This window comes from Oculina patagonica, chromosome 12 (genome assembly GCF_052425735.1).
Source record: "Oculina patagonica isolate OP01 chromosome 12, crgOcupat, whole genome shotgun sequence".
Lineage (NCBI taxonomy): Eukaryota > Metazoa > Cnidaria > Anthozoa > Scleractinia > Oculinidae > Oculina > Oculina patagonica.
In genome coordinates this window covers 11,885,157-11,911,184 of record NC_135769.1, presented here as the reverse complement: position 1 = coordinate 11,911,184, position 26,028 = coordinate 11,885,157, and the positions used below count along the sequence as shown (strand labels likewise).

General features: G+C 39.0%; 3 protein-coding genes across 5 annotated transcripts in view; 1 reads left to right on the top strand and 2 right to left on the bottom strand.

The window, feature by feature from the left end:
* LOC144631613 (E3 ubiquitin-protein ligase TRIM45-like) overlaps window positions 1-26,028 on the top strand; it is a 187,151-nt gene that overhangs the window by 153,814 nt on the left and 7,309 nt on the right. The window lies entirely within an intron of this gene.
* Window positions 17-9,489, bottom strand: LOC144631616 (putative ammonium transporter 1). The gene is made up of 10 exons (XM_078490096.1): window positions 9,246-9,489; window positions 6,999-7,088; window positions 5,332-5,562; window positions 4,815-4,921; window positions 4,222-4,353; window positions 3,645-3,774; window positions 3,447-3,547; window positions 2,453-2,591; window positions 1,519-1,740; window positions 17-746 (listed from the first exon to the last, which is right to left on the bottom strand). Exons 1-10 carry the CDS (start codon window positions 9,361-9,363, stop codon window positions 403-405), a joined length of 1,614 nt encoding a protein of 537 aa, XP_078346222.1. The 5' UTR covers window positions 9,364-9,489; the 3' UTR covers window positions 17-402.
* Window positions 10,874-24,953, bottom strand: LOC144631611 (mutS protein homolog 4-like). 3 transcript variants are annotated; one of them, XM_078490090.1, is made up of 33 exons: window positions 24,726-24,953; window positions 23,950-24,103; window positions 23,273-23,433; window positions 22,937-23,022; window positions 22,771-22,833; window positions 22,114-22,231; window positions 21,844-21,910; window positions 21,680-21,704; window positions 21,200-21,296; window positions 20,912-21,016; window positions 20,780-20,818; window positions 19,772-19,810; window positions 19,610-19,626; window positions 19,445-19,469; window positions 18,996-19,186; window positions 18,395-18,514; window positions 18,104-18,116; window positions 17,723-17,776; window positions 17,062-17,246; window positions 16,376-16,388; window positions 16,229-16,274; window positions 16,026-16,150; window positions 15,724-15,818; window positions 15,286-15,333; window positions 15,029-15,196; window positions 14,747-14,773; window positions 14,608-14,653; window positions 14,223-14,287; window positions 13,695-13,765; window positions 13,515-13,533; window positions 12,866-12,950; window positions 11,553-11,641; window positions 10,874-11,336 (listed from the first exon to the last, which is right to left on the bottom strand). In XM_078490090.1, the coding sequence occupies exons 1-33, from the start codon at window positions 24,751-24,753 to the stop codon at window positions 11,163-11,165; spliced, it is 2,658 nt and encodes an 885-aa protein (XP_078346216.1). In that variant the 5' UTR covers window positions 24,754-24,953; the 3' UTR covers window positions 10,874-11,162. The 3 variants fall into 3 exon arrangements, 2 of the variants coding, with proteins under 2 accessions (XP_078346216.1, XP_078346215.1); XM_078490089.1 differs by having other exon boundaries at window positions 16,376-16,395; window positions 17,063-17,246; XR_013566777.1 differs by lacking the exons at window positions 10,874-11,336; window positions 11,553-11,641; window positions 12,866-12,950; window positions 14,608-14,653 and having other exon boundaries at window positions 16,376-16,395; window positions 17,063-17,246.

Here is a 26,028-nt window from a genome sequence, read left to right as displayed (position 1 = left end):
CATCATCATCATCATCATCATCAATTTTAACTTTTATTTTTCCTTTACCAGTCGTTATTACAAATAGACTTACAGTATTTGTAAGCAAATACCAAGACTTGTTTTGTACACCCATGCCATTCGCGAATTAAGTTAACATTCCCTTATATTTGAACTTCAAGCTATAAACTAGAGCACCACCTTGTAATTCCTAGGGTATCCCAGGATCTTTCCCTGGGAAAACATTGTTCAACCGGGGGAACAAATGCCACCTGAGTACAAAACCCGTTGAGCGCTTCAATAGCGATTAACCAAAAACGACACTTGTTTCTCAGAATGCAAAGATAATACTAGTTTTTCCCTGGTGTAGTTCTAACTGAAAGTTGCATAAACGGCTATGGATGTTTGTTTGGGAAGTTGTATTCAGAAGGCTGTTTCTGTTTCCGGGCCCTGCTCTTCGACGCTAACAAGACCTGAGTTATGGATGCCATTTTCTTGAGAGGCAGTTGTGTTTGGGTGGCTGTTTTGAACAGGGGAATGATTAAGTCGAGGTTGGCCGTTCTGAAGAGATTGACATGCATGACCATTCTGGATTGTGACATGGTTACCATTGGAATGTCTGTTCTGGTCTGGGGCAGGGCTCCGCAGTGGTTGACCGTTATGGACTGGAACAAGGCAGCTGAGGTTAAGCTGTGTGGTAGACCCCCAGCCGTGTCCGTAACTGGCCGGTGGATACGCGGGCTCACCGTGTTTGGGGATGTCAAGACCTAGGACAAAGAATCTCATGTCAAATCTGGATTTTTAAAAAATCAATATAACAAAAGATAGAGGCGTCGCTTCATAAGCTGGTTAGTGGATATACTTTGGTTCAGTTTTACCCTTGGTACAATCATAGTTAGTAGTTACTGTTACAATTTGGCATTTTCCTTTGTTTTGTATTCATTATCATTATTACCATACACTAGAACAAAGGAAAATGTCAAATTGTACCAAGGGTAAAACTGAACCACAAGATAAATTTTTGCTGTAAAGCAAGGTTGAAAAACACTATAAAGGAATAAAACAAAAAACAAAAAACAAAACAAAGATGATGGTTAAGATCGAGGCGAATTTCGAGCGACCAACTTAAAAAATCCAGGGCAGTTTTCCAAGATACGAGACCTTCATTTAGCTCTTTCAGGCTGGTGTACAGTAGTATACGATTGAACAGCGAAGTCGAGTTTCATCGTGAGCTGATTTACGCCAGTCTTAGACTCCATAGACAGTATTTTGGTCATGGGACTAGTTTAAGACACATATAACTGCCACGCACAATATTAATTGAAACTCATAGTTTGGGAATTGCTGTGAAGTCGGTACAGTTGTAACCAATAAAACAGACTTGGTGCTAGTACCGAAGAAGTGCACAACCAGGACTTCCCTCTTGCGGTAGTGCTAGGAGTGTCGCGGTAAAAAAGATACCCTCAATCTCTTGCTCAATCATAAGCTTGCCTGGCTCAAGACATTCTATAATTAGCCCATAAGAGTCACGAAACTCACCTTTCAACTCGATTTCTTCACTGACGCGGAGCTGTTTAGTGATACGCAAAGTAATAAACAAGATAAAAGCTAGTGTGATGGACCAGGCCATAATGACAGTCACTCCCAACAGGTTCCAGCCAAGCAAACGGAATGAATGTTCGTCTCTGGCGTAAAAGATTCCAGATTCCTTGTTGAATATCGGAACGGACAGCACTCCCCAGATACCACCACCGAGATGAACTATAGAAAAACAAACACCATAGTCAAAAATCGTCCCACAACGGATAGATATTGTACCTGCAAAATGTCTGCAAGGGCTGTGATACAGTAAAACAGCTATTCTTCACAGACATTATCGAACCCTCCACAGCGCACCAACGACCAAAACTGCCACTGATAGACGTCTTAATTTTCTGAAATCCTCCTCTTTCAATCCGAAAGTTAATTAAGACAGTCGCTAAAAAGTAAAGTTTTGAACGCCAAATGTGCATAGAGAATTTTATAATAGTAGGTAATAGTTTTCCATCCAATTTATCAGCCCATAATTTGGCTTGTCACTGCTCCTCTTATAACGTTTTCGTACAAAAGTCGTGCACATTTTCGTTTAAACTCTAACAATCTTAGAGGCAACTTAAAAAGGAGGTGTCATTAGATGTTTATATACACGACCACCATTTTGCTCCGACGAAGGGCAAACGCTCGAAAAGGTGGTTTTATTTACCTTTATCAACTTCCCTACTTTCAGCACATCATCAGTTTCTTTAAAAACTAATAGCTTTGTTGGATTTTGCGTTTGACCGCTGTGAAATTGTACCCAGACTCCTCATGTTCGTCGATCAGAACTCGGTTGCAGGGAGACCATCTTCTGACCGAGTAGCCTGAGGACTCAGGATTTCGAGAGAGAAAAACTGCATGTTTCCTGGATCTGATCGATACGTTTGTTGTAACTTACCAGCGACAGCGTCCAGGGGATCATCAATCTTTACACGGAGAATGACAGTACTCCAACAAACGTACGCCATTCCTGCGATGATTCCAATCACAAAAGCAGCATAAGGATGAACGACATTACAGCCTGCGCACAAGGCTACCTGAATGAGAAAGGCATCCATGTCAACTGTCAAGAAGGATCAACACTGACTTAGTGCAGTTTTCATTTGGATGTCGTTTGCTCTGGTTTTGCCAGCTTAACTTAGCATAGTTAATTTAAATACACGACCCCACAAGCTTTTAGCTTATATTATTATCGTGTCAAAATAAAGTTTTATCTATCTATCTATCTTTTTGCATTACTACGCTCAGTGATTGGTTTAAAAAACTCGCGCCACTTTCTTTACCAATCAGAAGTAAAACCAAAACCAATCATGACTCGCTTGCGCACGTTTTCCCGCGCTCCGTGCCGGGTACATGTATTTGCTTCGAGTTTTGATTGGTTCACTGGATAGCTTACGTCCATTGTGATTGGCCAGAGTGTTTACTTTGGTTTTGGTTTTACGACACTCAATTGAAAACTGCTCTGTAGACTTTCGGGGCAGTCATGTGAAAGGGAAACCAAGTTTTGAAACCCTTGCTTTTTGTTATTCTTGATTATTCTAAATGTTTTTACTCTTGGTTAATTGGTGAGAGGCACTGTTACATGTAATGTAAAGTGTATTGCCCAAGAACACAACAGAGTGACCCCAGCCAGGGCTCGAATCTCGGAAACTCTCGATCGGGACTGCTACTAGCCTGTGTACAGCCGTCCCGCTCCCCTCAAAAAAATCGGGGAAGGAACGATTTTTTTGAGGGGAGCGGGACGGCTGTACACAGGCTAGACTGCTACACTCTTAACATTTTTAACAGAACACCTAGCCTGACAATACTATTCTCGATTTCACGTTTGGACAGATTTAACAGTTGTACAATTCCGTTGTAGGGTTTTGAGAATAACACAGCGTCTGGCTTACCATTCCAGTGAGTCCACCATTAATGGTGAAAAGCAAACTCCAATATTTCTCTGCAAAGCCCAAGCGCTTGATAATCATGGCAGTTACTGCACCTGCGGCTCCTGAATTAAGAGAAAAAAATCGATTAGTTTCGTAAAGCACAAGAGAAGTTAGCTAGGGCGAAATCAGTATTAAATTGCATGGTTGGTTTTAACTCACCTCCCAAGATGGTGTTTACAATAGCCAATGCTACAATGTCTGCATCACCCTCACTAGAGATTGCTGCCTGTGAGCCTCCATTGAATGCCAGGAAACCAAAGAACAGGATGAATCCTCCCAAGGCCACTTTCTAAAGAGCGCAAAGGAAAACAGTAATTGTTTATATAACGGCCGCGAAAGCGCAAAATCCCGGTCAGAACGGCTCGACATGTGATCGTGTTAACGCTGTATAACAGTTACAAATTCAAGCAAAATATTTGAGCAACTGGTTATATCATTCAAGTGTATGCGTCTATAAAATTAATGCCCGTGATAAGAAAAAAGGTGACAACTAAAAAAACGGCGACCTACAATTCCGTTTTTTGCTTTTAGTATCTTTTAGGAAGGAGCACAAAATTTTGGAGGAGGTTGGAGGCCCTAATACTTTCTAGTCATGAACTGAAGAGGTTCTCGTTGATTTCTCCTTTCTTGCAAAAACTATTTGTACAAATATTAAACTAACTTCCGAGATACATCTGACAGTTCAGTGGCTTGCCTAAGAATGCAACACTCTAGAACAATGTACCCGTCAACTTACCGGCACGGTATGGCCTGAAATTAACACAGGAACACCATTTACAAATTTTCCGATTCTTGGACCTACAACGGCTGCTCCGACTAAAGCAACTGCGCCACCAACGACGTGAACAACCCCACTGCCAGCAAAATCCTACCGCGCGTAAAATAAGGAAAATTTTGTGAGAATAATGAAACTGCAGTTGATGATTTTATATTCTAGCAATGCTATTATGTTTTTGAGTGATATAGAGATAGGCAACGCGTAACTAATAGGCAACGCGTGACTAATGTTTTGGGTCACTACAAACGAACCTTCGTGTCACGCCGAGTTTTTGGCGGGAAACATACAACAAAAAACGGTGACTGACGTGGCACATGGAAACTGAACTACTGTTGGATGTAACCTGTCAGATATCTAAGTTCAGTGGATTTCACGCAGTATTCTGATTGGCCATATCAACATTCATTTAAGTTTTTTTTGTTCCATCAATGCTCAACGCTGAATCTCATTCCTTTTCAAATCGGGGCTAATCGTATGGGGTCTTTTATTCGGTTTTAAACCTTATGCAAACAACACACACCCACGAAATATAAGTGGTATGAACAGAATACCTGGTATGTAACAGCTATGGTCACATTGTCTGTAGTATATTCCAAACCAGCATACAGCCAGCCATTCTCATCCCATGCCCAGTGAGTGACTGTGGGATACACAAAACCTGCAAGAGAATTAATAGTGCTTGCCTTAACCTTGGTCTTACCTACAATGAGCGACAAAAGTCCTTGAGACAGTTGGTTGAAATTAATACTAATTAAACATTCCCATTTTTCCACCTTAAATCCGGTGCAGCATGCGAACCACTCCCTTCGCCCCTTTGACAAACGAGGCAAGGTACTTAAAAAGTGCCGAGTGTCTCAACACTTTTGGCGCCCATTGTAGTGCCACTGCACCATCGTAACACACAGGATAACTTAGGGTAGCAGATACAAAAGAAAAAAACAGGCTGAAAAAAAAAACTCATAATGCACAGGACAACCAATCTACGAGTCTATGATCAGCTGTTACCCTGGCATTAAGTGACTGTTACCCTGCAGAAAGCGCAATGTATTGTAAGTCAAAGGAACTCACCAGTTAGAAACACAGAGTACATAAGGTAAGCTTTGAACTCGGTTCTTTCTGCCATAGCACCGCTGACAATTGTTGCTGCGGTGGCCGCGAAAACAAAGTGGAAAAACCAGTGAGAGTATTTGTCGATTGGTAAATCTGCCAGCGCGAAATACTTGTGTCCAATAAACCCATTGCTGTCTGCTCCAAATGCAAATGCGTACCCGACTGACCAGTAAGCCACGGCGCCAATAACTGCAAGTAATGGATGGAAAAGGGTAAGTTTAAATCATAATAATGCCATACGCAAGACTGTAGAAAATTACAACTTTTTCTGAGCTTAATCTTCGGTCTTCTTGCACTCAATTTAAGGTATTCTCAGAATACTTTTCCTACTTCAGTCGAATATCAAAATTTAGGAACCTTCGAGGTGGCTCTCATCAGTAATTAAAGTACCGGGGATTTTTTCAAATAAACGCCGGGTTTTGAAGCCGAACCTCAAGCATTTATTTGAGGTGTAAAAAGCTGTAGTTGTAATGGAAATATGTAAGTCTGTCGAAAACAATGTTTAAAACCCTTGTTTAATAAACGCTGGGCTCGAATTATACTACAGGAGTCAAATTAAGGCCGGGTCCACCAGGCCAAATGTGAAATTAAGGCCGGGCAAATTTTATCGAGAAAATAAGGTATATGGTTTACTACAGTTGGAACTATAAAGAATATTAAAAAGCGAGCCGGCAAGAGGCCACGTAAAGGGATGAAGTTTAACAAATTGACATCAGTTTTTTATGCGTCTGTCCTGTTATTGATGATAAATTTCGTCATAACATTGTCAAAGTTTGTTGTAGATCCGCTCGCCTAGCGGCTCGTGAATCTACAACACTTTGACAATGTTATGACACAATTTATCATCAATAACAGGACAGACGCATAAAAAGCTGATGTCAATTTGTTTTTTACAATAACAAAAATCCAAAACTGATTTTAAAACGAAGGAAAGAAATCTACGGGGAAGATGCGATTGCCGTACGGCCGCCGAATCTAAATTTTGTCGCTGTAATTTGGAAAATCACACTCACAGGCTCGTAAATTAAACGTTTGGTAAGAATACCGCCAGAAATACACGAGAAAATTCGAATTGTTCAACTAACCTTTAATTCACTGAAAAGTGTTCACAAAAAAATTCGGTAAAACGTGGTTCAGCTTTCTAATTTCATTGACAACAAACTTTCCCGCTCACCGCCGATTTTCGGTCAGAATCCTCAATAAACATCCAGTTCTTTTTGCTCTCAGGTCGCACTAATTTCTTAGGTTTTAACCGATAAATTTTAGATGATTTCCTCATTGAAGACTTCTAGTTTTGTGGTATAATTCTCGCCTCATCAAGAATACAGCGCTAAATCAGTGCCGAAAAGTTTGACAAAACCTTCGCTGATTGCGTCAGCTACGAATTTCATGCGTCTGTACTCTTATTGACAATGAAAATTAGCCAATCAGCGCGCGAGAATTCGCTCAGTTATTATAAAAATCTCGTTTTCTCTTTATATTATTCCAACATCCCCTTCGATCCCTTTCATTTATCCCAGTCTTCCGTCTTTCGCCATTCGCTCGTTCCCCGTCAGGTGTATACTTTATAAGACACAGTCGGTTATAATTTATTGCAAGAGATAAAACCGTTTTGCAGTACTTACATACGTCCAAGAAATTTTTGATAAGGATGTTTGTGGTGTTCTTTGATCTCACTGAGCCGGCCTCAAGGAAAGCAAAGCCCGTCTGCATAACTGTAAAAGGAGATTACAAATTTAGTTAGACTCATACAACGGTCATTCGCACCAGACTTAGAAAAACTAAGTTTTTAAAGTTAAAGATCAGTAAAAGTAATAGGAAACTAGTGAAAGGCATAGCTTTCCACCAGGTAAAAACGTTTTTCGCTTGGGCTTTAACTACAATGCGGGTCATAAATATTAGGATACTTAGCACAATTCTGGGCCAAATGACTGCTAGTCTCCCTTCCCCCGGCTCAAGCAATGTTGAGAATTGACCATCCCACACACCAAGATCAGGGCATATACGTCTGTCAACATTGCTTGGGGGAAGGGGGGTTATGAATGAACAAGAACAGTGGGAAACTCATTTTTGACGTACAAAAAGGTTATTTGGTATAATTAGGAGATTGCCCTAACAAGTGTCCCAAATATTCTTGACCTCCATTGTAGTTCAAGTTAACAAACTACCTACAGTATGACAAATATGAAAAGATCGAATGTAGCCGAAAAACATGCATATTTGAACACGCCTCAAATCTAAATTTGCCTTACTCTGTGTGTTTGTGATTACAATAATAAGGTCTAATAAGGAGGGGAGTCGTCACACATTCCGATGTAGAGATGGCAAGCTCTTAAATGACTCAAACGTTTCGTTTTAAAAATTTGCTAAGACAAGCCCAGTGGAAGGCAGAAGAACATGTTTTTTGGGAAAGTGAAGCTCACATGATAAAAATGACGGGACCACGTCACATGAGGAATGTCAGTTCAGCATCTCAACTTTACGGGAAATGATAAATGGCACACAAAAAGGGCAAAGCACTAAACTCTTGAGAATAAACTACCATGAAGTTGACCTTTTGTTTCCGTCATTTTAAAAATGCAGTGTTTGTATAGGAATCCGGCTGTCGAATTATTACCAAATAATTATCGCTTCGTTTGAACGGTAGAGCGGGCGTGCGAGGCTCGCGAAACAATCGCCACTTCGCGCCTTCGATAAGCGCTTTTTCCAACGAATTTAGAGAAAAAGCGACTGTTTTGCAGTCTATTTGAACGGTAAACTGACGATGCTTTCCGAAAAAGATTGAGTGACAGACCGTCGAAAAGGTAATGTATTGCGGGCTCAAATTATCTAAACATGCCTAGTCTTTATTTTATATCAATCCAGCTTCAACCGAGCCATTTCCCGCCAAAATGTTGTTTTTCATCCAATGTCACTGGGTTTTCCGCGCGCTCTTCATCAACCCCCTGCCCGGTCGGTAATTTATTTCGGAATATAATCTTCAGAGACAAGTAAAAACTGTCCGTTCGTCTGATTGATCAGTGTTACAATGCATGTCTCTGGTTAAGGGTTGGCTTGGTGACTGAAAAGCGGTTTGTTGGCACTTTGATCCTATATTTGTTAGTCTGATGTGTCTGCTGTTGCATCTGTTTGGTTTGTTGGACTGTTGGTTCATGCTGGAAGTTTGGTGGTAATTGTTGTAAGTTTGCTGTTGCAGTCTAGTACCCTGTCTCAGATTTTTTTGAAAGGGGCAAATAAAACCACACACGAAGGTGAAACGTTCTCTCTCAGCATTTGCAGTCATATTCTGGGTTTTGACAAGCGCTTGAAAGCACCATCGTAGTTGCTCACTTGCTCTAAGTGTTCTTGGTAGGTTTTGTGAAAATTTCTTCATTTCTTACGTATACCAATACCAGGTCTCTGTGATAGAGAGAGAGTTAACAAATAATTGTAGTATGCGCTCACCTTTGCGCGCGGGTCAAGTGCGCGAGCGGCGAGCAAAACGAGCCGGCGGGTTTTTGTTGGCTCCCCACCGGCTCCCGTCTCTCGTCGCTCGCTCGGCGACTTCTTCGCTCGGCTTCGCTACTCATTCGTGAGACCCAAACTTGAAGCCTGCTCGCATGCAGGCCAAAATAATTAGTTCAAGGTTTGTTATAAAACAATTCCCAAATGATGTTCTTCTCGCTTATATGTTACGCATACAATATGGTGCAGGTAATTCGCGAAATGTTGTATACAGTATAAATTAAGTCCAATCATAGACTCAAGTTTTGGAAGGAATTTCAGTCTTTTTTAGCGAAAGATTGAGGTTAAAAGTCTTGATCATGAGAAGTATCAGCTAAGAACAGATGGCTAAAGTAAAAATGTAATTGTAAGAGGAAACTCATACTCACAAAATATACAGCAGCCCATGATCACCAAAAACATCTGATCGAGGTTTCCGCTCAAAACTTTAACGCTTTCGTCAACTTCTGTAAACTGTGCTTCAGTTAAGTTTGCCATTATCAGCATTTTGACTTCTGCCCGAATTGTTATGATTCCCTGATAACTAAAAGAACTAGAAACAGCACGGAGAACTTCTGTAACAATCTGTTAGCGTATGCCGGCGCGGTCGAATGAAACACCGCAGAATGGCCAGTGTAGTTTTCACTTCACCAAATGAATATGTTTTGAAAAGAAATTTGTTAACCCACGTGATAATGTAGCATTCTCACGATATGCAGAAATAACACCGCGCGTGAATTCGAATTTTGCATATAGACTTTGACTCCCTTGAAAACAAAGGTCCTTCCTAATTAACACAAAAGGAAGTGGAATTATTTTGTCCATTACATGTTTGCTATTGTTATTTTATTCTTTTTAAAGGCGTGCGCGTTTCATGAAGCAAACGCCGGGTCATCCATTCTTGAGCAAGGTATGAAAACATGTTGTATCATTTTATAGTAAAGCTTTACCTGAAAAAATAAAGAACAGACACAAAAACTGTTCTCTATGTTGAAAACATACACTTATAAACGCGATCTCCGATGAGATCCTTTTTCAGTTTGGTCGTGAGCAATGAATGTGTTTCCACAACGGTGTCTAATATTTTTAATACTAGTTTTCAAAAAAAAGTAAACGAAACTCGAATTTCGTTGGAAGTGAAAAGACTCAAGACGAAGATAGCGTGCAGTGGTCCCCAGTCAGTTCAACTGACTTCATGTCTAAATAAAAAGGCACGCCACATCAACATATGCATATGGACTTTGACACCAAAGAATCCGCGAAGCACTCCGCTAAAACAAAAGGGAATAATAACTATTTTGCACAAGGTGGTGATGTGTAACCCTTTGTAGGATAGCATAGGCAACACCAAATGGAGTGCTCTGACGAGGGCACGCTCTCTACGATTTTTTCACAGAATCGGAAGTGTCGTGAAATAGTGGGGGTAAAAAAGCCTAGAAAATCTGAAGTGCTGAATCGGAGAGTCATATCAATAAATGAGTGCATATTACTTAAAAAAAAGAAAATAGCACGTTTGTCTACCTAGCCTGGTGCAAACAAAAGGGAAAATTTGGGAGAATTTTATCTTTTAAAGAGAATGTTACGACTGCAATCAAAATTTTAGCCTACAATTTTGCAGAATCATTACTCCAACTAAGAACAGACATCATTTTAAACTGATTGTGACTGTATTGTGCGCTTCTGAATTCATTGCCGTTCTTTATTTTGTATGAGAAATCGCCTTTAATGCGCGATCAGTGGTAAAAAAGGCGGCCTATGCGTTGCAAACCACACACATGTAAAAGCCGCCTTTGATTTCTTTTTATCAAAGGTGAGGCGCCTTTGGAGTCAATGAAATGCAGCGGGCCGAAAGAGTTTTTTCATTGGATTTGCATTTATAAAGAGATTTCAAAAGCATTTCGGAAGCCGGCAAAACTTTGCTGGTTTCTTTTCGCGTATTTTAGTCTGAAAGTGTACCATTCTATTTTGGTATGAAATATGGTATGATTTTTTTTTTAAAGAAAACCATTCATAAATGTATTAGATCGATGTTTATCACAACTTTATTATTGGACATAATCTCAAATGTGCAAGAGAGAAGGAAAACTCCGATTTAATTTAAAACACAAAAAAAATACCGCTTTTAGTCTTACATACGGTACAGGTTCTAGTGGTAAGGACAGACAAAGGCTGTGGAAAATAAGATTCTTATTGTCGTGGCTTGGTTTAGCTTGGTTTTATCAGATACAAATGTTCAAAGGTTGAGGTTCATAACATCAGCTTCTCTTTTCTTTCCTGAATGACATTTTCACTAGGTCTTAAGCTTTCTATTCTTCAACGTCGGGAACAGTTTCTCGTTCAAACTGGTTTTTAAGACCCAGTAAATAAGCACGCAGTCCAGCTTTGTCAAGGCGTGAGTTACGTCCAGCTTGGAGAAGCTTAGTTGCCAGGCGGAACACTGCTATTTGTTGGCGACCCTCTGTTGACAGCAGTTGACTCGTCTAAAGCGACACAGAGGATATAGTTTAGCTGTGTATGGACAATATAATTTACAACTCTGAAAATTTACAATAATCCCTGGTAAGCTATTTATGCCTGAAACTTTGACTGCTTGCTAAACACACACTCGTACTATTTAGTAACTTAACACCCCGTACCTCCCCAAACTAAAAGATAGCGTCAGTTAACTCTCTTCAAATCCTTTCATGTATCATTACCTCTTTCTGTCTTGTTAACTCGGTTGAAATTTCTCGTGCTTCCTTCACTATCGACCGCGGCAGTGTCGAGAATTCAGCGAGTTGGACGCCTACAATAGATGAAACTCATTTTATTTCCTCACAAGTTTTTTCTTACTCCAACTAACTATAGCAACATATAAACCCTACTACTCATGGTTTACCACATGGTTTGTCGATTCTTCGGTTGAAGGTTACACTACAAGTAGTACCTATACTACAAAGATCTTTCAGCGAGAAAATGCAAAATAAACCAAGCAGGAAAATGGCCCCAAAGAAGCTGGGGTGGGGAGCTAGGGAAAGTTGCGAATGTTTGTAGTCGAGTTGGAGGTCTTACAGTTGCACATAAGACGATACTTTACATCAAGTGTTAGGCCCCGTCCCCCACTGACCCGGGTAAATTTGAAAACGCATCTTTTTTTTTCCCCCTGTTAGGCCGACCGTCCACACTGAAAGGGCGTTTTCGGTCACCGAAAACGAAGCTTTTAAAAAACGCTTACGATGTCCAGTGAAGCGTATCGTTTTCAAATTTACCCGGGTTAATGTAATAAAATAAATAATAAATGGTGTTTATAGTGGTCATGCACTTAGCGTCATATCTCTACGAGATGGCTAGTTTGGACGGAATGTGGATGGAAAACATTTTCTAATGTGGACGAAAAAAAATTTTACGCGGCGTTTTCAAATTTCTCCGTTTTCAAATTTACTCGGGTCAGTGTGGATGGAGCCTTAGACGTATCATATGTACACTCAGGACAAGAGAATTACGACGACTTAAAGGGAAAGTGCCCCGGCTAATATATAGTGTTTAAGTAAGTATGGTCGGCAGCTTGCTGTAAATATGCTTTATTATCTTGCAATAGAAAGAACAAAACTATCAAAAGTGGCGAAAGCAAAGAAATATCAACTAAAAATAAAAATAATGATAAAATTACCAGAATGGTAATTTTGATTTCTTAACACCCCGTCGACACAAAATCAAATTTGATGAACTGCATTCCTCTTCCATTCATGTAATTCTGTACTTCTAACCCAAAATTCTGGTTCTATTTTTCTCTGTAGAGTCTTTTCATTTAACTTATTTTTATGATGTGGTGGCATTTGGCAGTAAAATATGGAAATTAGGAAAGAGAGAACGTTCGATAATAAGCCAGGACACTTTCCCTTCAATGTTAATATATTTACCGTAAAAACGTACAAGAGTATCGACTGTTTTAAAACGATCTTTTTTGAAAAAAATAATATATATTTTTTTATTTTCAAGCTCAGCGTGATGTTGTATGTACGATATTTACCATAGTGTTTTTCTTCTGTTCTTCCTTTTGATAATACATGGGTATAGGTTATCTTCTCACATGCAGCTTCGTTACTGAACTTTTTCTGGTATGAAAAAAAAACCCTCTACTTTATATAGCTCCATCTTAACTTGCGAACATCCCCACAAAAGCTACGCTTCTGTTACATACTCTAGAAGATTATCGTTTCTATTACAGTCACTTCCCGATGGAGGCAAAACATGTTATAGTAAGCCACCGGAGAACACAGGCAACAAATAATCGCGGCTAGTCTGGGTGCTTTGAAATCAAGTGTGTGAAAGCTAGAGTGAAATCAGACAGCATAAGTGGGATTATCTTTAACCAACTACGTACAGACGTATTGTTTTTTCTCATACTAGTTTAAGCCAATTTCACTTAATAAAGATCACAAATATAAAAACCACTCAAGTTCTGTGATCAGGCTGTGTCTTTTATGATCTGTTACGACCGATGTACGATTTTCAAGGACCTTTGTTCTGATCTGCACGTAAGCTCTGATCAGGATGTTGCCCAAAAAATATATCTGCTCTGAAAATTTTACAAGTTGTCGTCAAAGTTACAGATGTAAACGAAAAACGCATCATGGTATTTACATTCTTATATTGCTTACAAGATGTAAAGCAATTACCTGAACCTTCAAATGCAGGCTGTAAAAGAAACAAAAGCAATAAAGTAAATACATTTCTATTGAAAAATGCGAATCAATCAATCAGTCAATCAATCAATCAATCAATCAATCAATCAATCAATCAGTCAGTCAGTCAGTCAGTCAGTTAGTCAGTCAATCAATCATCATATCTCAACTCACTTTTCAACATTTGGGTACAAGGTATCCATTGTAGTCAACTCAAGAAAGTGGGTAGCAAGGAACGTAAATGTCTGTAAGGAACATATAAAACATTATAGGCATAGACGTTCGTCAAAACACTTTTATTATTTAATTTCATTCATGTAGGGATGCAGTTTTCTAACACTACTTACTTACTTACTTTTGAACAATATCATATCGCAATCTAAGATATCATTACTTTAATTCAAATATTTCACAAGTTAACACCATTTTCACTTCATCTAGAGATGTATAAACCAAGGTTTGCAGTTGCTTTCACCCTAGCTTGCAGGTTGCATCAGATCGAAATCTAAGATGTTATTATCATCGTACCAACTTTTCGGCCACGCTCGTAAATAGCCAACTGGTTTAATTTGCCTTCTGCCAGTTGGGATTTTTAACGTCATATTTAGTTTGAAATATTTGTTTCTAATGTTCAATAATAATGTGACAATAAAATATGGACATCAACCCTGTCAAATTTCCCCGCTCCAGGTCAGGCCTAACCTTCTTTTTAAGAAGATTCTCAGCAATGGAGAAACAAATTCCTACTCCTTCCTCGCTGCTTGTTCCTGGAGAACAAAATTCAAACAACCAAGAGGATAATAAAGGCCTCGAGAACTGTGTTAACTCACGCTGTTCTAGGGAATTTTTCTGTTTCTTTGTCTACAGTAGTAGTGTAACGAATCCTAGCCTAATCCTTGTACAATAACGCAATATAGTTGTTGTAGTTGTAGGTTTGTTGCTATTATGCAAAGTTGCGCAAAGAACTAATATCTATCAAATCCGTCGCCGTTCACGACGACTCCCACAGACGTGCTTTTAATGCTTTTCAGAATTGTCTGTACTTCGAAACGCAGCCTGGCGATACAGTCAATGCTAAAGTACGTACCTCTTCCTAACTCGTCAATGATGATTAGGGATTTATCACTTGCGTTCTAGGGAATATGAACCAAAATTGTTGCTAAAAGTTATGTTCAAGCAAAGGCTTAGTCGAAATGCGAAAATGGCTTAAAACAAATCAAACGCACCTGAATGATATAGTGGATTTCTCTCATCTACAAGTAAAACAACACAACATTTATCATTTTTTGTCAGTTAAAAATACGTTTATCTATGTATGAATGTAACATCAGCAACAAAATGTACGCCTAGTCTGCCACACAATTTTTGCGCATTTCTGCAGAAATACACTGTAAACAATTAGAGGCCCTCTAATTGTTTACAGTGTAGTGTAATCGACAAAAGTGAACAACCCGAAGAAGAAAGTTTCACGGCATTCAGTATGAAATAATGCCGTGATGAATTCTTACCTCAAGCGTAAAGGTAGAGGAATTGGTTTCGATGTCATCGTCGCTCCCTATCCTTGAAAGAATCTGATCTGCGGCCCTGAATGAAGCATATTCTGCTGGCACATAGCATCCTACCTGCGCCATTATCTGAAGCAACGCTATTTGTTTCAAGTATGTGGATTTGCCACTCTATGAACAAAAAAAATATCCTAGCAAAAGCAGGCAAGAAAAATTGAAGATAAAGCTAACCATTCAGTTGATTTTGTACGTTTACTTACCATGTTAGGTCCTGTTATAAGTTGAAAATTTGATCCATCAGTAGCATACTGCAAATTAAGAAAAATAGTTATGTACAAGAAACTCTAAATTTCCTTCGGGGGGATCAATTTTCCCTTCGGGTGAGACCCTCCAAATAACCACCAATGTTTCACGGTTCCTCAAGTTGAAAATAAAATGTTTTATCAAATAAAACACTCCCTAACAGTCCTAGCAACCAACAAGCCTTGTATGCTGCTTAATTGTTAGAGGGCTTCAGTTCTAGATTAAGCTCGGGACCTGGGGAAAACTTTAATACATTTTTTCCCTTGAAAAGTGATGAAAACTGATGTAATCATGATGGTTCACCAAAAATGAGACCTATATAGTGCAGGTTTGTTTTTCCTTTTCTTTTATCAACGTGAATATATGATGCTTGTTAATTCTAAAACAATACTAACCGTGTTGTTTGGCGTTGGTGGCTCTGGTAGTATTTTATCTAGGATTGGATGTCGCCCGTTCTTAATTGCAAGGGTGTCGGTGAATTCTGGTCTCACTAAGGAAGAATGAAATACATATATAATTAGCAAATACTAACAACACATCACACAATGAATAGTTAAAGGAATAGTACACAAAACAGCAGATCGCAGCCACACGTTTCGACTGTACTAAACGAAAAAGAGACGAGACCATCTTAAAACAAGTTAATATAGGCTTGTATATCATGTAAAAACACTCGTAGTTTCGTTAAAGATCTCACCGTAGTCAGACAGAGTGCAGAGGTGGGCAAACGACACCAGCATGTCTAAGACACTGACAAGTTCAGCAAGTTTGTACAGGCATCCCATGTGTTCGCGGATTTCACTCAAAAGTTCAGATACCACTCTGTGTAGGGGAAAGACAAAGAAGCATTTTTATATAAGGGAACTTACACAATGTTTGGTTACGCAATGTTTAACTTACACGTTGGTCATGAGATATATTTCGTTCAAAGACTCCTTTATCCTGTCTGAAAAATAGATCAAGAGTTGCTTTAGTAGTGACTGATTGGACGGTTGTAAGGGAACAAAACGCCTTGTCTCCTTTTGACTAGCTAATGGTACAACTTACCATTCAGCTTTATCTGGAGCCATTGTTGAAGGCAAAGAAAAGGAGAAAATATATATATTAGTAAGAGAAGCAGGAGGTACCAAACAGTGCAATTTATGAAAATTTTCAAGGAATCAATATAGCGAAACATTTCTTTAAGTTTACATATATGCCAATAATCTCAGATATTCAACTTTCTGTGCCAACTTCAGTTACAAACGAGCAACAATCAAGCAATAGTTCACACACAAAAAACAATTGTACAAACAGTTGAGCAAGCAAACAAACAGTCGGGGACTCAGATTTTTTTCTTTGTCCCACGCTCGTGTCATGTTGAATAATTTCTTCACTATTTATCACCGAGCTTGAAATTTACCATCATTATTATTTACTACACATTTGATGAATTCGACATTGCCGATCCTAGCAGTATGCAGGACGCGTGTTACTTATCAACCTAGTAAATGGCCCAGCTCACAACGAGTCTCTCGTAGCTCAGTTGGTTAGAGCGCTCAACCGGTATCTGGGAGGCCATGGTTTCGATTACCGTCGGGGACTCAGATTTTTTCTTTGTCCCACGCTCGTGTCATGTTGAATAATTTCTTCACCGGGAATACATAATACTTAAACAAAGAAACGTAAAGAAGATTCAAGCTCACTAGCTTCCTTCCACTGTGCGCGACTTTAGGTTACTTGTTGATACTTACCAGATCTACAGTAGTAAAGCAGATCGCACTTCTGACCTTAACAGCCTTTAGGAATTCACTTGGCAGCGTTTTAAGGTCAATGTGTTGATCTCGGTTTAGTGTCAGTTGTACAAAGAATCCTTTGGTACCGTTGAAGCCGGTTTTGAGGGGCAAGTTGTGCTTTTCTCCCAGCTGTTTGATCATTTCTGAAATTACGGTTTTGAAAATGTCATAAACGGAAAAACTTTATTTACATTCGTCGATAACTAATTTACGATCTTCTTTACACAATGCAATATTACTGGAAACTTGTAAAGCGCTATTGGTTAGCAATAGAAATAGCGCTATATAAATAAAGTATTATTATGATTATGATTATTATTATTATTATTATTATTATTATTATTATTATTATTATTATCACAGATCTGCAGCCTTTTAACCAAAAACTCTCAAACTTCTCAGTTTAGCATATTATTCCATATATTTTCAAGTGTCACCATCAGCATTTTCAGAAACTTGACCAAAAGAAATGAATGACAACCAATTTTGCATAAGGTCTATAAGAAGTACAGAAAATCCAAAGTTAACGTTTAAGAAATTTCCGAAGTCAGCGTTGTAAAGAAAGCTTGTCTGATTCATACATTACCTTAAGGTTGGCGGGGTATCAAAATCCACTCACCGGTAATGTCATCAACAATTTCAGTGTACGTCCTTCGTGCCACATCAAGAAGGCCTAAAATATTGCCCGTGAATGAATATTATACGCATAGTCCAGTCCATATTTTACTTATCGGCTAGAACGAATCTAGGGAATATGTCTGGGAAAAGCAAAGGGGATTCAAGCCTGACTTTATTTCATTGACTATTTGAGGTTTGCTGTATATACCATGGTTTCAACGAATCTGATTTTATGACTGATTCTTTTCTGAGTTTTGTTTCTCAGAAGGTAATATTCCTATATGGAATGTGTCATAAACTGTTTTCTGCTGGAGAATACCTCCTTATGACCCAGTATTCCAACTATAGAATTGAAAATAGAGAGGTTGGAGCATGTCCTTACCGTTTATATGAGGCTTTCATTCAGTTTTCAAAGTTTTGCAGATGATGGAAAGCAAACATAAAAATCAAAATCAGTATCATGTAACTGTATTGACTTAAACTTGCTGTGTTGGGTTGATAAATGTCGTCGGGAAGGGAAATCCTCTGTTACTTCCTACTTGTCTATGAGTGTAAGTCTATTATCTTGTCTTCATACAACATTGTGGAACGGGTTACTTTTGTACAAAACAAACGGGTGAATAATTACAGCAAGAAAATGTACAATGTTATAGACGGTGTAGTACTCTAGTACCTTGACAGCGAAGCATTTCTGAGTCCTCATGTTGAGAGTTCCTTTCTGATATCGAGTGTCATCATGTATGACAGTTTGAATCCTCTCCATGATGGTCGCAAATCTGCTATCATTGAGAGACTGCGAAACATAAAACACAACTTTATTCAGTAACGTAGTCTGTGTTAAGATAAAACTGTTGAAATGCCAAAAATTTATAAGTCTTTATTGTTCTACGATCAAAAATGTCAAAACCCCTTGGAGAGGCTAAAGTTTGTAAACCAGACGAAAACAACTGTCAGTCATAAGCAACCGTAGAAGAATCGAGCATCTTTGTTATAGATATTTACAAAGGTGACGGAATAACTCCAACGCTGTGGTGATGTCATCTTTGATCTTAAAACAAAGGAGCTTAGGAAGCATCAAGGTTTTATAAATTCCAGAATTTTAGTGGTTTAAGACAATAATAGGCGTATAAGCTGAGAACAACCGCGTAAAATGAACGGAAGAGAGATAAAGTGAGGTTTCTTGAACAGTTATCGAGTGAGAACGACTGGGATCGACACGCTAATTTCTGTAAAAGTTGTTATAGTAAAAGTATCAAGCTCCGAATTAGATTTACCTCGTAATAGGCTTTGAAAAGTTCCGCTTCTGTGTCCTTGAGAGCCAACCTGAGAGGCTCGACCAGCTCCAGAGTGTGCTTCAAGTAGATGACAGTAGTGATCTTGGACTCCGCCGTTTTGACTGTTTCTTGTTTGGGAAGTTGAACGCACATGGACGTTAAGTGGTCAATATCCAAGAACCGGCCTACCACTGCCAAGTTAAAAAAGAAAATGTGCATGATGATATGGCAAAACAAAAAATATAAGCAAACAAATAGACAAACAAACAAATAAATAAAAGCAACCTTGATTTGGCAAAAAGAAACACGACAAAGAAATACAAGTAATTTTCTCTTGGTGGTATATAACGCTATGTGGATTAGGGTTTAGTTGTCCAGTTGCTTGGACAATACTTTAGCATGCATGTGTTCAAGGTTACACCTGAACAGAAATTTGATACTTAACTTACCGGACTGTAATCCATAGAAGAGATCCTAAATAGCAAAGAGACGTAAAAAAAGTTAAGAGTAAACTTGGACTAAGTTAAAACTCATTACATAGGCACAGCAAGTGAAAAGGTCAAGAAGAAGCATATACTCTGTTACCACCCAACGAAAAGCATCAGTCATCATACCTCCTTATCTGTCAATTCTGCAAAACAAAAAGAGAGTTTTCCAAACGAAAACATCGAACAACCTGATGTGATTTTAGGGTATTTGAAATCAAAGTAACGATTCCTGTCTACATTCAGTTCATTTGTTTCATCTCTATATATGACTCGTTTTCTACCACATACCTGCCACACAATGCAGACGTACATTTGTAGTCTCTGCATCTGCGAGAATAACGAAAAAAAGTAAGCATTTCTAGTGTGGGGGCACTGACTTAATACCTTCATCAAAGAACATCATGCTTGTCCCTCAGCTTAAGCCTCAGTGCACTTCTTTTAATTCAAAGACCCTTGCATGGCCAGGACAGGACTGTCAATAAAGTGAGTAAAGCTGTCAAATACGACTCCCTCTTCTAATTCAGTGTCTCAGTGATCAGTGATCAGTGTAACGATCTCATCTAAAAATAAAGGGATAATGATTTTCTTGGGGATGTGAGGTTCCTTCTCTTGGTTTTCCCCACCCTGTGAGTAGGGATACACGCGAGGGCCTACGAGACGTGAGAAAAGTGACCAACTTTCTTCGCGCTTTCTCCCCAGTTTTCTCCTCGCCGCTTTGCCACTCGCGCGTGTATCCCCAAACGTGCGCCTGCTCGCAGGCTACTTGGTCTTATTATTCAACAGATGCGCGCGCTGCCCATATATGGTCAAAATGTTAACGTTATCTGTCATCCGTACATAACAGATATCCTGCGATATACGTAGGTTGCGAAGATTCGTCCGAAATCTTGTAAAGCGCTGCATAATTACAGTTTTTCTATCTACGAAATGTGTTTGGTTGACAATTTGTTGAATAATAAAACAATTATCCTGCTCAATCTTGCGGAATATCGTCTGATTTTAGCCAACTCGGCCTACGGCCTCGTCAGCTAAGTACCAGGCGATATTCCGCGCAATTTCGCAGAATAATTGTTAATTATGCTCTCTTATGCGACTGACATTCTCGAACCCAGATCTTAGGCTTCGATCTGAAGTGATGACATGCGCGAAAGAGCATTGGAGTCAAGAATGGTGCGACTGAGTGCTAAGAATGTTGCAAAAATGCGACAACAGGGACAATCACATAGTTCAAAGGTGCTTTTGAAAGGAGGGTGTGTAGAAGGTTCTTGGAAACGAGACTGAAATCAATATACTTACCACACGGAGGTTGAAGAACATTTGATCTCAACAGACGAGCTGTAAAAAAAACCATTTCTTGCAATCAAGATAAGGAGTACTAAACAATACTAGTAAAAGCACCATACTCAGTGAAAATGAGTTATCATTTACCTCCTCCAGCTGTCTTAGTGTGATTCAGAACTCCGTAAAGCGAGTGACCGCTTTCAGGGTCCCTGGCATTCTGAATTAACTCCAAATTCTTAATAGTAGAGGCATCTACAAAAAATTCAACAAACTGCTGTATTTGGGATAACATAAACTTACATACTGGTAAAAGACATAACTAAAACAACATGATGGAAGTTTTAACATGCTCATTTTGTAGCTTATCACCTGACCAGAGAAAACCACGGTAAATATTGTAATCTACCCCTGTGTTACAGGCTAAGGAAAACTTACCTACAATTGCAGTCTTTTCGCTTCCTTTGTAAACGACTTTTACAGAACCAGGAGCATAAACAATGTTTTGTATAAACTCCACATACTTAAGCAAAGCCTGTAAAATTACAAGATCAAAGGATATTTGTTTCCCACAAATGAATTATTGTCAACTTAGCATTCCGCCGCTTTGAGCTGTCACTGACGAACGTAAATAAGAACCTTAGACGCTGTGTGCGCCTCCACTTTACTCCAAACGTGTTCCGCCTCGACTGAGGACAACGAGAAATCCGAGGTGATATTGCAATAACCCACTGACGTATGACGATACGAATTTGATTTGTTAACATAAATGGAATAAAAATGATTTTTCTTTCCTCCAAGTTTGACACAGTGCAGATCCTTATGAACCCTCAAACGAACCCTTTAGACTTTTAAAGTTGAAATCGTGTTACGATATGAGAGATTAAAAATATTTAATTATCGTTTCAAAAAACTCACGGCAGCCGTTGCTAGGCAGTAATACCTGAAACAGAAAAAAAACTTGTCAGAAAACACTTATATTAATATTTTACAAACAACCTGATGTACTAATTCACTAGTTCAGCGACTTATGTGTTGCGAAAAGTGTTGGTAGAATGGTTTTTTTTTTTACGCCAACTTACTTTGAAGCCACCTCCATTTCTACGGTGTTGTACTCAGGAACACACAGTTGTTTTACATACTCTAAACCTGCAAGAATGACATCGTCAAACAAATCGCTACCCTATAATAATACTGAATTATAACTAAACGGCCAAACTAACGGACTGGTCGCTTTTTCCTTTATTTATACTAGGGCTGATCCTTATCTTTTAAAATATTAATAATGTTTGGATAACACAATGTAAGCAGGTGGCATTTGACTTTGCTGTGTATAGGAAACTGATGGTTACCTTTTGCTTCGTTGAAATACTTTCTTTGGACAGATGATAGGTTTGCGTACGGGAGCTGGTCGCTTAGGAACTTGAACAGAGTAGAAGGATTTTCACACGCTGTATTGGGCATGATGATCTGGCATACAATTAACAAAGCAGCAAAATGAGAAATGAACTCTGATAAACAAGAAACACGTTTACAAGAAGAGAATAGAAGAAAAACGCATGGAAAGCATGCATACGACCCATAAGTTTCTAGGATTTTGGGAAATTTATAACTGGGGAACTGAGTAATGTTGCCTACGAACGTGAACATACTTCTAGCTGTCGCTTGCTTTCACAGACTATGTGTAATGGGGACAGCCATTTATTGTTGGTTAAAAACCGGAAATGTCGCACATTTTTTTAGACCAGTTTTGAGTGCATGGGAAGAGTTCTATTGTTTTTTTCCAATTTTCTATACACCTTTTGACACAGGTACAAAAAGACAACTTCCTTTAGTACTGTGGTAAGTAAATAAAGAAGAAATGAGAATATAACGTGCTTCCGTTTCTTGTTTATTACAACATCCAAATATTTGTATTATAAATATAAGGTACTAATTAGAAAATTCATTGTGTGACGGTTTGAATCGAATAAACCATAGCAACATATACACTTTAGTTCATAACGTACTTCCAAGGGCTCCAAAATCTGCAGTCTTGTTAAGACCTTTACGTAAGTCTGGTTATCTGAAAACTTGTATAAAGATAAACGATTGTAAGAGATATTACACTGCAAAGATAAACTTGTAAATAAATAAATGAATGAATGAATAATGCGAGATGTATTAATGGCTGACCTGTGATAGGATAAGCTCTGGTTTCTTTAGATCAATACTGGCCATGCCAATCTCCCCTTTTGCGAGACCACGCCCTTCGACGATTGCTTGAAAATAGAAGAATAAGTTAGGTTGATATGTGTTGCGAAACCCAAAACATTTCAACTTAGCTATATCCACAATACTTAACACAATCGGAACACATTTTCTTCAAAAACTATAATTTGGCCACGCAAGCTCTGCTCCAAGTCCTCTTTGAGGACCTATTGAAAAGAGCCACCTATAATCTATAACTAACGGAATCTAGAAAAAATACAGTTGTTTTGCCTGTGGGACATATATATTTTCTCCACTTACCAACTACTACAGAAGAGGGTGGCATTCCGGGAGTGACGCTTGAGATGTGTGGGGTACGGCGTGAACTAGGAGTCCTGCGGGAGGTACTGTTTGAAGTAACAAGGCTAGGCCCTGGAGCAGGTGTCCTGAGAGAGGCACCTGGTGTCTGTGCTCTACTGGAGCTATTGAAAGAAACACGAGGAGCTATTAAAAGAGGTAGAATATATTATAAACTGATTATACCCGGCTGCTCTCTGCGAGCGGGCTCTCTTTTAACATCCCTGCGGTTGATATTTGGGGAGTAGAAAGTATATCAAGTATATCAGTGGAATAGAAAGGGCTCTGCTCGTATAGCAGGGTGACCCGGCTGACTTGTTATCATTTTTAAAACTTAAACAAATTAGTGTTCTCTTCTTTTAACATAGGCCCTGCTTCGTTCGTCTGTGGTATGCAAATGTTTGCGTGTGGGCTGCAATGCACTAATTCAAGATAAACGAATTTGTTCATATACATTGAAACATGCTAATTTAAAACGCTGTTGAAATGTTCTCTTGTCACAATTTTCTCACTGTTAGCAATTTAATTCTTTACAATCCTTTTATCTTCAACTATATTTTTTTTTGTCGTGACTATTTATAACTGGACAAGATTTATCTAACAGATTTAAATAATATAGGAAGTCATAGTTTCAAACAGACCTAGAGTAGTTGTTGGCAGAGAGAGTCCTCGAGGAAGTGCTTGGGCCAGGTAGTTGGAAGCCAGTTACAGAGCCCCCACTGAGGAATGAGCTTGTCGAAGCTGACCCTTGAACACCAGGGCCTGTCCCAGATGTGGATGTGTCCAGCTCAAAGCCTTTTTGATGAGAAAAAGAACAAAACTATCATGTCTAATTTTGAGGATAGTAGAGGGGATATTAACTTTCACTCGAATGTTGTAGTAATCAGTGTCAGTGTCTAACAATTTAATAGTCGTCTCACTGAAATTTTTCCCAACAAGACCTTCCCCTAATGTTTTTGAGATTCCATATTGATGTTGCTAAACTGGGAAAAGACGGTCTTGACGTATGGTTATCTCACATTATTTCTTCAGTTTATAACCGAGAGTGACATCATTGCAATTGTATAAACTTCGGAAAACCTTCACGAAGCTTTCTGAATGGTTTCCGGAAAATTTGTACTTTCCCTTTGAAAGTTTCGTAGAAAGAAAATATCAATTTGTTTTATACTTCAAAAACTACATGGCCTAAAAAACTGAAATGGAAGGCTAAAATTTATCAAAAACAAATTTATATTTAGCTTACAAGCTTTGATTATAAAGATCTGCAGTCAACAGCATTTGCGATACTTGTTTAGAAATTATCCATTTGTTTCTTCCCATCGTTAAGTGTTGAAATAAAAGGATCCTTGTTTAACAATGCAAAAAGTCGTCTTTTTACACAATTTGTCTGAAGAAGTTCTTACATTTTTATACTTACTGTATTTTGCTTGTCTCATTGCTGACATGTCGCTTTAGGTTCTCCTGTTTACCTCCAGCTGAAAAACCTTCACAAGAAAGCCGAAATGAGGCGATAGTTTTCAAAAGTGTGATCACTCACATATTTTGAGAGGACGATATTGCATTTCTTCATGCAGTATTTGAACCGTAAACATCATCTTTATCCGAGGCGAAAAATTCGAGTTGAAAGCGCAGCAAAGATTCGTTGTTTTTCTTTTAGATGTACAATGTCTGTACAATGTAATGTTTTCGATTGGCGGGAAAGTTGAAGCGGCTGCCACGACGCGTACGGGCAATATTGGCGGGAAAATGATTTTAGGGCGCGCGAAATTCTTGTGCAAAATCAAAACGAAAGAAAAGAAAGAAAGAATTCGAAAACAAACAAATTAAATGAAATAGTAAAATTAAATAGAACTGATTTTTTTTGGTAAGGATATGTACGCATGTGTGTGTATCTGAAAATTCCGCTGTCATTAGAATCTCCCTAGCGAGATTTCACAGTCGCAGCCGCCATTTTCAAAGAGGAAGCATATAGCGTGAAAAAATCAGTAAGAAATACGATGTTGAATAATTACTTTAAATCCGCTCGATTAAAATTACAGCACCCATGGCAATTTTCTGTGCTCGTTTTTCAGGCCTGGTCAAACGGTCCCCGTAATTTGTTCCAACGTTTGACCACCCTGCGGGAAATGTTGAGCGAAGGTTTGATTCAAGTCGGGTCGGCGCTAGCAGTTCTCCCCAGGTATCACAGGAATGGCTTGCCACCCTTCGAGAGAACAATACAACAAACAACAGGAGCAATGCCTCTAGCCCCTTAACATTAGCAACTACTACAGTTGAGGAACCAGGGCCCAGTTGTTCAAAGGGTGGATAACGCTATACACCGGATAAATCGCCATCCAGTGGATAACTGTTATACAAAACTTACTTTGCTACTATCCATTGGATAGTGTTTTATCCGGTGGATAGCGTTATCCACTCTTCGAACAGCTGGGGCCAGTAGAAGAGCCAGACTCGTACCCAGTCGCTTTTCCTATTTACGATTTAGCAAGTTCGCGCCTGTACGCGTCTTCTCAGATTCCTTTGCGAATAAATAAGCGACGACTGGGTACGAGTCTGTACAAGAGCTGCTACTCAAGCGCAAGTGGTCGTCATTTAAAGCTTTTCAACGGCCCAATACAACATTGTAGCTGCATTCGCTTGGCCTGCACATGTAATGTGTTAACGAGGCCTAACATCAAAAATGTTGGGAATTTTTACTTGCGATTAATACACCGGTTACG